The 10888-nt window shown below is 33.9% G+C and overlaps 1 protein-coding gene and 1 long non-coding RNA gene across 2 annotated transcripts in view; one reads left to right on the plus strand and one right to left on the minus strand.

Annotated features, from left to right (window-relative positions):
- The first annotated feature begins 297 nt into the window (after nt 1-297).
- LOC119598960 lies at nt 298-5290 on the plus strand. The gene is made up of 3 exons (XR_005231042.1): nt 298-344; nt 4924-4958; nt 5127-5290. It is a non-coding gene; the product is annotated as an uncharacterized LOC119598960 (long non-coding RNA).
- A 5481-nt stretch (nt 5291-10771) lies between these two features.
- LOC119572600 overlaps nt 10772-10888 on the minus strand; it is a 2165-nt gene continuing 2048 nt past the window's right edge. The window contains exon 3 of the mRNA XM_037919704.1: nt 10772-10808. Within this exon, the coding sequence (XP_037775632.1) occupies nt 10772-10808 (37 nt within the window). The remainder of the gene's footprint in view (nt 10809-10888) is intronic.

Consider the following 10888-nt stretch of genomic DNA (forward strand, 5'->3'; position numbering starts at 1 on the left):
TTCATTATTTCATAATCTCAAAATATTTTGAAGTAATTCGTTCTTTTTCAATGTTGCAAGGTCATTTGAATTACGCGGATTGACGCTTCAGTAATTTCCAGGTTGTGTAATAGATCTTATTTATGACGAAATCAGTACATATAACATACATTTTCCTAGATTTCATGTGTATCTGATTAAATTATTGCCTCCCAGAATTAACATATGTATCTCATTACGCACATAAGATTGAAATTCATTATGGTGTTAACAAATACAAGGACTCAATATCCATTACTCAACCCGTGTTTATAATCACAGCTTTGGAGAGAGATTCATTGTAAAGCATTCTCATCGCAACTCTGGTGAGGCAGGCGGATTTTTGCAATTTTAACGATAAGTATCATATACTGCCAGTTTCTACAACGAGTAAACTATACATGTGTTGAATATTATGCATTTTGAATATTTATTATATAATTTGAATTGTAAATATTAACAACAACAAAGTATAGACGCGAGACAAAATCCAGACGGAAACTCTCACATACGTGTACACATTCTGTCCGTGTTTTATAGATTTATAGTGAATTAGTAATTTTCATAATATTTTCTCGATAGTCGAAGTCATCAGTGCTGTGGTGAAAAGCATTTGTAAACGAAAGAGAAAGGCGGTGTAATTTTTCTAACTAATATTTTCCCATGTCTTGGCCAAGTGTTTATTTTGACATTATGACCTATAGATCCGGTGTTTACGAAAAGTCACAGTTTTTGGTAATTTTGTTGTTTGCTACCGAGTGTGAAGCACCCTCCAGAAATAAGTCCTAAAACCAGGGTGTCATGCAAACCCAAACCTAACCGTTACTATCTTCTGTATATTCCCCAGACAGGGGGGCAAACCCCCCCTCCAACCCCCTTTATTAACACTTTGTACCAACTTACAGAGAATGCAAAATTAAGAATTGGGCTGTGAATATGTAGTGATCTGTAGTGGATATTTTTATTTAATGATAAATGTGAGGCCGTAGCAGCTGTACCTGTTTTGTTATGACTATTTCTTATGCTCTATAAAATAGCAGATCCATTCCCTCTATCTCTGTCTCTATATTTAGACCTTTGGTGCCTTGTAACACTTACACGCATGGTAAAACGTCTCTCACTTGAAGGCCCTCACAATTTATAAAAATTTCACACAGCCATTAAATTGCATTATTCACATTGTAATATGTGTGAATCTTAACCATTCCGAAGGGTGGTTAGCACTGCCATGACATGGCGTGACTATCTGCCGGGACAATGTAGTACATGCCATGGTGGAGTATGAGATGCCATGAGTTGTTTTTTGGTGTAATCAGAGCAAAATAATATTTTTCCCAGTGAAAGTGGATTAATCGTTAACACTTTCATTTTTACTATCAAAAAAAAAAAAAATAATGCATATATACCGATTAACTCCATATGCGCAACTGCTATTTTTTAAGCTAGACTGAATATGATCAACTATGGAGTCTATATAACAACAAAAATACCCTTCAGTCCGATTTATCAGGAATATGGCAGTAGGACTAAATAATAATGAAAACTGAAAATACAAGCCTTTTTTGTAGTATTACGGAAGAAACGGAGGATGCTGGTATTTGGCATGAGTGGTATTGCATGCTAGGGCACGAATAATAGCCCCAGGACAGCGGGGCCAGGACCATATGAATACTACCGTCGGGAAAAGGGTTAATTCATCAGAAATGATGAGATACAGTATTGTTAGATATTAGGAATTGGACTTCACCCTCTGAGACTAATCCAGTCACCTCTAGGGATCACATACAGAGTAAGGTTGTCTGACAACAGTCTTTGAATAAGTGTCTTAGCTTCTTTTACTTGATCAATATAAAGTGATTTTGCTAATAAACCGTATACGTCAGCTCCTCATTTAAAATAATGCTGCTACATAGAATAAATATGCTTTCCCCTTAATTATGAATTGTTGTACCTTGATATCTTACATGTTAACAGATCGTGAAGGTCATAGCTGTGAGTCGGATCAGATCAAGATTTGGTGCTGCTTGGAGTCAGAGTTGAATCAGTAAAAATATCCTGACTCGCTCGACTCCGACCTCAAACATATCACAAAAATCCCACTTTTAACAGTGCCAGTTATTTCCACCAGAGAAACATTATTTTCATTTGTCATAGTCCTATATTTTTTTTAAAAAATTATTATATATATATAATATATATATATATAATATTTTATATAATATATATATAATATTAATAATATAATATAATAAAAAAGGCATAACAGCATAGTATAAACCTTTTCTCAAAAATTTTAAAGGGTATAGGGTTTAAAAGGGAGCCCGTAGTTTTATGAAACCTTTTTTTTTTTACCCCTTTCTACTGGGAAAATGCTTTGCTCTTTTTTTTTTTTTATTTTTTTTTTTGTGAAAAGTCGTAACTGATGGGTTTTCTAATGACCCTTTTGACCCCTTTCCTATTTTCCCCTTTTCCCTTAATTTGGGGGGGGAATAATGTTTTTTTACTAAAGCTTTAATATTGATTTTTATTTTTTTTAAGAATTATATTCTATAATTTATAAAAATTATTAACAGCAAAAAATAAGCAAAAAATTTTTGTAAATCAAGGAGAAGGGGAAAGGGCAAAAGACAGTACTTGTAATGGGTCATTGGTGACTTAGTACAAGTGTAGCCATTTTTTGTATGAAAAAATTAATAAAGTAAACTCAATCGGGTTTTGGGCCATGGTTTGGGTTTTTTTCGGGGGGAAAATGGCCCAAATTGCCCATTTTTTCAAAAAAATTGGGGGAATTTATTAAAAAAAAAAAAAAACCTTTTTAAAGGTTTTTTTTAAGAGTTTTTTAAAAGTTTCCCGATACCCAAAAAATCAAGGAAAAATTAAAGGGGTTTTTTTCGGAAAGTTTTTTTTTTGGGGGGGTTCCGGGGGGTGGTTCTAAGGGTTTTAAAAAAATTGGGAAAGCTAATAGTACATAAATTAATGTGCTAGACTAAATTATGATAATACAAGATATTGAACGAGGAAGGTTGAAGTGAAAAAGTACAACTGAAGCAAATAGGAAGAGGGAACTAAAATGTACGGAGCGGAATCACAGTAGAAGCATCAATAGAGCACAGCAAAGTATTGGTAGGAGAGGGGGGCAACCAGAGGAATGTATAATAGGGAATGCGTGCGAGGGGAAGCGGAACGCGAAGCGGGAAAGAAAGCGGAAGAGCAAGAAAAAAAAGAACACAGAAAAAAAGAAAGCAAAATGAAAAAGAGAAGGAAACGGAGAAGACAGACGAAGGGAGGTGACATACAAGAGACAAGAGAAACAGAGTAAGAAGAACAAAGAGGAAATGCATGAGGAGATGGAATCCACATCGGGTAGACAAAATTGATACGAAAAATAAGGAAAGAGGAGAGCGGGTGGGCAAAGACAGGCATTGACAGGTAGAAAATTTCAAGAAAAGAAAGGAGAAAGGGCTCAGGAATTTACAAGACAAACGAAGCAGAAACTACAAATAGACAGAGTAGGATCAAAGGAAACATGAACAAATGGCATCAGGTCATTCTTTGTAATTTCAGGAGGAGTGTTCAAACCCATTGGATACTGGATACACTGACATGCATAGGATTGAGTAGATTGAACCTGGATGGCAACATGACAGTATGGCAGAAATACATACAGATTGGTAGCAACAGACAGAAGAGTGACAGACAAACAGACATATTGAGGACAGCAAAAGACAGAGAGAGACAGAGAAACAACGAGAGTAGAGGCAGACAGAAAACGACAGAGAGGCAGAAAAAAGGACAGAGGAGGGACAGAAAACAGACAGAGAGAGACAGACAAACATGACAGAGAGAGGCAACGAACAGAGCAGAGGAAGACAAAAACAGACAAGAGAGAGAGAGAGACAGAGAAGAAGAGAGAGAGAAGGGACAGACAGAAGAGAGAGAGAGAGAGAAGAGAGAAGAGTCAGAGAGAGAGGAGAGTGCATGACAAAAGAGAGAGAGAGAGACAGACAACAGACAGAGAGAGAAGAAAAGAAGAGAGAGACACACAGAAGAGAGAGGACGAGACACAAGAGAGAGAGAGAGAGACACAAAACAGACAGAGAGACGAGGACAGACAAACAAGAGAGAGAGAGAAGACAGACAAAAGAGAAGAGAGAGAAGAGAGAGGAGGAGAGAAAAAGACAGAGAGAGACAAACAGAGAGAGAAGAGACAGACAAAAGAGAGAGAGATGACAGACAGAAACAGAGAGAGAGAGGGAGCAGGAGACAAGATAGAGAGAGAGAGAGAGAGAGAGAAAAGAGAGAGGAAGAGAGAGAGACGAAACAAACAGAAGAGAGAGAAAAGAGAGAGAGAGAGAGAGGATCAGACAAACAGACGAGAGAGAAGACAGACAAGAGAGAGAGAGAGAGGAGAGACAGAGAGAGACGAGAGAGTGACAGGACAGAGAAGAAGAGAGAGGACAGAGAGAGAGAGAGAGAGAGAGAGAGGAGAAGAGCAGACAAACAGAGAGAGAGAGAGAGAAAACAGACAGGAGAAGAGACAGCAGACAAAAGAGAGAGAGAGAGAGAGGAGAGAGAGGAAAGACGAGAGAGAGAGAGAGAGAGAGAGAGAGAGAGAGAGACAGAGAGAGAGAGAGACAGACAGAGAAACAGAGAGAGAGAGACAGACAGACAAACAGAGAGAGAGAGAGCGAGACAGACAGACAGACAATCAGACAGGACACATACAGACAATCAGAAGAGAACAAAAGGAATGCAGACGAGAGAAACAAACAGAAGAGAGAGAGAGAGAAAGACAGACAGAAGAAGAGACAGACGAGAAGAGAGAGACAAGCAGACAAAGAAATTTATCACTATGATATTAGCAGTTTTAATTGTTCCACTAATTTAGGGCTTTGTTTGTTTTAGTTTGCAGAGATGGAGTACACAGTAAGAGTACCAAAGTAAGTATGATGTTTTGAAGTTTGTTTTTGTGCATTATATAAAAAACAGTACCTACAAATATAGTTTGAAATAAAGAATTTGTTTGTTTATAGCTTCTGAATTCAGCATTATTCATTTTAGTACAATAGAAGAGACACCAATGCACTAATGGAAAAATGTCTCAACAGGTCACTCAAAAAGAAGTACAATGTGATGCGATTCCACACAGCCTTGGGGGTCGACTTCAAGTCATGGAATCACACCAAGATGGAAAGAGAGAACAACATGAAGGAGTTCAAGAGCTTGGATGATGAGATGCCCAAGTAAGAAAGAATGTTCAAGGGTTCAGCCCCCCTGAAATTACCTTAAGATTTTTTTCCATCCCCCTGAAGTTGTGAACTAGCATTATTTTGTCAATTTACAGTTTCACCCAGCCAACAATTTTCTTATGTGCCAGATGTTTTTATGGTGATCAATGGAGTGCTTCAATTGATTTGTAGTTCTTTCCTTTTGCAGTGTCTAGTTTCGAGTTGTGCCTACCACAACATTCCCAATGATCTTAGGGGGACTGTGAGAAATCAGGTATACTTTTTAAAAACATAAATGTATCAAAGTACCATAATATATACCAAGCACATCAGAAAATTGTGGGTTGGGTGAAAATGTAATTGTCTCATTGTTTTATGCAGTTTGTAGTTATCCACCCCCACTATGAAAGTATCAGGAATTTTACCACAACTAGTGAGTTTGTTTAAAATGTAGGTGATTTTTCTCACACAAGCAAAGTAGTTTTATAATCTTAGAGGAATTTTTGTTCACTGCACATTAGTCATTATAGTGTCATTACTTCACATATAGAAATACAATATTCAAATCTTAAGATATATGAATAATAAACAGTTTCTACTTGATTACTAACTATAGATATACATCATTGTAAGTACATGTGGGAAACAGCAATCTAGATACAAAGAGTTAGTGACAGGCATCAGAAATTGTTTTTCTCAGTTGAGTATTTTTTTCTGAAAGTGAGGTTACATGATTATCCTGTGAAATTTTTAGAAACCAGGGGATCCTCCAATTTCAGCTCTTCATGGCTTATTTTAAAAAATACTTTTTTTTTTTTTGGGGGCTTTTTTTCTTTAAAATTTAATTTGAATTAAAAAAATTTTTTGTAAAAAATTTTAAAACAAAAATTGTTTTTCTTTTAGAAAAGAAAAAAATAATTAAAAAAACTAAATTTTCTTTTTAAAAAGTTTTTAAAAAATTTTTTATTTTTTTTCCAAAATTGCCCTTTTTTTTAAAAAATTTTTTTTTTCAAAAAAAGGAAAACCTAAAAAGGGGCTAAAGGAGGGGTTTGAAGGGGGGGGGGGAAAAGGGTTTTCCCCCGGAAAAACCTTATTTTTTTTACCCAAAAAATTAAAAAAAGTTAAATGAACAGCCCCAAAAAAAAATTTTAAATTTAAAAATTTTTTTAACAAAAAATCAAAAAAATTAAAATTTTTTTTTTTCCCTTTTTTGGGATGGCAACCAAAAAAACCCCCTTTTGGGGCGGGGGGGGGGGGTTAACCCTTTGGGGAACCTTGGGGGGTTTTTCCCTTGGGGGTTTCCAAAGGGGCGGGGGTTGGGTGGTTGGGGTTCTTTTTAACTTTGGGGCCCCCCAAAATTTGGGGGTTTGGAATTTAAAAGGGGGGGTTTTTTAAAATGGGGCTTTTTTCCCGGGAAGGGTGGGGGAAAATGTTTTGGGGTTTTTTTGGGGGTTTCCACAACAAAGTTTTTTGGGGGGTTTCCCAAAATGGGAAAAATTTTTTTAAAATTTTAACCATTTTAAACCGATTTTTTAAAAAAAAAAAATTTTTCCCAAGGAACCCTTAAATTGAAAGGGGGGAAAAAGGGATTTTTTTTAGGGGGGGTTTTTTTGGTCCCCAAGGGGCCCCCTTTTAAAAGGGAAAATGGTAATCTTTTAAAAATTTGGGGAAAAAAAATTGGGTTTCTTTTAAAAGGAAACCCAAATAAAGGGAAAAAATTTTTTTTTTTAAAAAAAAGGGGGGTTTTGAAAAGGGTGTAAATAAAAAGAAAAGAAATTTTGGAAAATTTAACTCCCATTATTTTTCAGGGTACTTGGATACAAGTAGGCCCCCAGCAGAGAAAAACCCAGAAAAATGCCTTAAAACCCGGGGTTTATTTTTAAAAAAATTTTAAGACATGATCATGTTAATAAGATTTTAATGAAAATTAAAAAATTTTATAATGATGATAATAGAATTAGAAACGAAAACTCTTTTAAAGAGTAAGTGCTTTTGAAACTATAATGCAAATAAACTTAAAAAAGCAAAATACAGTGCAGTACCAAAACCAGTGTTTTTCTGTTATATATATAATATATTATATTATTATATATATATATATATATATATATATATATATATAAAAATATATATATATATATATATATATATATTATATAGATATATATATCTAATATATATTAATATATATATAATTATAATATCTATATATAATTATATATATATATACTAATTATATATATACGATTTATATATATATATATTATATAATATATATATATTTATATATAGTATATTATTATATATAATATATATATATATTTATATATATTATTTATATATATTTTATATATATATATATATATATTATTTATATTTATATATATTATATTATTATATATATTTTATATTATATATATATATATTTTATATATATAATATATCATATCATTTTCTTCATATTCAATATAAATATATACATATACATATACATTTTAAAATTTTTTAAATATTAATATATATATATACATAATATTATATAATATAATATTTTAATTTTCTCCTCTCTCTCTCTCCCATCTCTCTCCTACCCTTCTCTCTCTCTTCTCTCTCCTTCTCTCCCCTCTCTCTCCTTTTCCTCCTCCTCTCTCTCTCTCTTTTTCCTCTCTTTTCCTCTTTTTTTCTCTCTCTCTCTCTCTTTTCTCTCTCTCTCTCTCTCTCTCTCCTCCTCTCTCTCTCCTCTCTCTCTCTCCCTCTCTCTCTCTCTCTCTCTCTCGAAGAAAGGCACTTAACTAAGGGCACTTGGGACAGAGGGGCATAGCATGTTCGGGGCCCAGAACCCTGCATGATCCAGACCCAACATGCTTTTCTTTTTGTCATTGCCCGCACCTCAACAGTTTTGTCAGATTGAAGAGCCTTTCACCCAAACATTATTACCACGTATATAAAAAATTTAAAAATCAAAAAACGTGATAAAAAGGAAAACTTCTAAAATATTGGATAAAAAAGAGTATTTTTTTGAAGTGTTGACAGATACTGCCAAAACATTTGAAACCCATGCTTCATCCCCAAGTGAGGAAGCTTTGGTGAAAAGGTAATAAAAGGCAGTCATGAAAAAGGAAAAATCGATGGTGCATCCCTCATGTAAGCTGTCCTCTCCAGTAATGAACCAATAAACATAACTTTTGTACAAATTTGTTTGCTGAACATCACATCACAGAAATTTAGGATTTTAGGCAATAAATTTCATTCTCCAATGTTTATCATGTAACTGAGTAAAAGCGCCTGAAAAATGTCCATATGGTGCCACCTTGGTGTGAAAACCCCCAAATGAACTAAAGTGACTACTAGAAAGTTTCCCCTCCCCCTTTTTAAAATTTTTTGAAAAAATTCTTTTTTTCCCTTATGATCATGTTTATACTTCTCTGAAATATTTGTAGGTTCATTTTGTTCCCCTTGGCATCTTTAGCTCTATCTTTTCGTCAGCATTATCATTCGTTGTAATATTAGCATGTTCATTTCCCTCCCTCAATATAAAAAAATATCATGCCCTTGTCTCTTTTTCTTTCCCACAAAATACAAATTTTTTCTGGGTAACTATCAGAATCGCCCTTCTCTGGAAAGGATAGACAGTCCCTTTAAATTCTCCTTAGGCTCTGTATTCGAGTCTAGAAAAAAAGTCATCAGATTTAAAACAACATGCAGCAAAAACTTTCCCAAACAATTAAATACTCATTTTTCCTAGGTAGGGGGCCGGGTCTATTTGGTCTGCCCAAGGGGGGAGAAAGGCGAAAGAAATGGGGCATCCACATGAAGAAATACCGACCAGAAATCACCCAGGATCCTTCACTTGGCGCAAAAATGGAAAAAAAATGGGTGCCTTCTCAATTTTTGTTGAAATGCTTTTTTGTTTTTTTTTTTGATTTAGGAATGGAAGGTTTTTGTGGGGTATTATTGTTTTTGTTTATTTATATTTTTTTTTTTGTTATTTTTTTTCCTTTTTGATTTGACAAAGCTCTGATGGGGAATTTTTATTTTTTTTAATTGTTATCTGTTTTAAGTAAAAAAAAAAAAAAAAAAAAAAAACCAAAAAAAAAAAAAAAAAAAAAAATTTTATTATTTTTTTGCCCTAATTTTATTTTTAGTTTCCCTTAAAATATTTTCTCAAATTTTTAAAACTTTTACCAAAGCCCTACTATTTTATTTTTGTTTAAAAATTCTTTTTCCCAAAAAAAATATCATTTTATTATTTTTAAATTTTTTTTTTTATCATTTTTTTATTTTAATGCTAAACAAAACCCCAAAGCCTCTAGGCTGTCTAAAATGCTGAAAGGCATTAATATGGCAGCATGCAAGTATCCCTAACAGTTGATAGGCCCAGAGATGGATTTGTTTTCATGTAATTATTTTTTTGTGCAAACCCAATTGACAGTTATCGGCCAACACGTTGATAATAGAAAATGTAATTTTCCAAATTTTAATTTTTCAACCTGAATTTCTGAGAATGGGGCAAGTAGGTAAGTAACCAATTCTTTGATGACCAACCACTTGTGAAGCTGTCTTTGGGTTAGGAAAATGAATAAAGAAAACAACAAAGAATAATGCTGGTATATGCATTCTTAGTATCAATGAGTTAACTTTTTTTTTAAATAGACATTAATCTTAGTGATATTTATAGATATTATAAGCCTGGTAATATTTTATTTGATGCAATAACCTATGACAGATTAAACTGAAAAGTTTGTTTTTAGATATAGAAAATGACTTGTATGGCGATTTACATGCTGCTTTTATAATTTATTACCATAAAAGGGAAAAAGATTTTGAAAATAAGTCTTACAAGTTTGTACTCTTATGTTCACTATTCCCCCAACCCCTTGCTCGTTGTCATCGTGGGGGGCTTAGGAGATGAAGACTTTGGCCCAATGTAGGGGATCGCCCTTACCTTGGACCTCGGCCCTCATCTCAACTAATTTGCATGGTCTTTTCATCTCCCCCTTTCCTTTTCTTTCTCTTCTCCATCCTCTTCTGTCCACTTATCCTAATCACTAACTCATTTTTACCCTTTTCACCACAATACTATACCATAATGGTATATGACATATGATGAAGAGCACTTTTGTTTTATATACATTAACCATTAACCATCATGTTCATTATGTTTTCTTTGTAGTAAATGTTGATTTTAGATATAGTAAGAATTTTGGTGATACAGGAAGAGAATTCTTTTGTCTTTCTCATATCAGATTTTACTTTGCAGATATAAAGGAATCAGAGAAGGTGGTGTCTCAGAGAACTCCTCCTGGTATGTATTTATGCAGGGTAAAGATGGGGCCTTTGAAGCGTACCCTGTTGAAGAGTGGTATAAGTTCAGTCTTGTCCCTAGGTACAAGGCTCTCAATGCAGAGGAAGCAGAAAAGGAGTTTGAAAGGTCAGTCTTGCCTTTTTTCAAGTGAGAGATGATAAAAATTTATTTACAGAACAATTTATTCCCTGCAAAAAGCCAGGGTAAGATGCTATAGCATCTATCCAAACTGGCTGTGCTTCTGCTTATGTAGAAAGCTGTCAATCAAACATTGGTTATACATGCCGTGCCGTTGTGCTACATTTTTCAATATCATCTTTGTAAAAAAAAAAAAAAA

Source organism: Penaeus monodon, chromosome 4 (genome assembly GCF_015228065.2).
Source record: "Penaeus monodon isolate SGIC_2016 chromosome 4, NSTDA_Pmon_1, whole genome shotgun sequence".
Lineage (NCBI taxonomy): Eukaryota > Metazoa > Arthropoda > Malacostraca > Decapoda > Penaeidae > Penaeus > Penaeus monodon.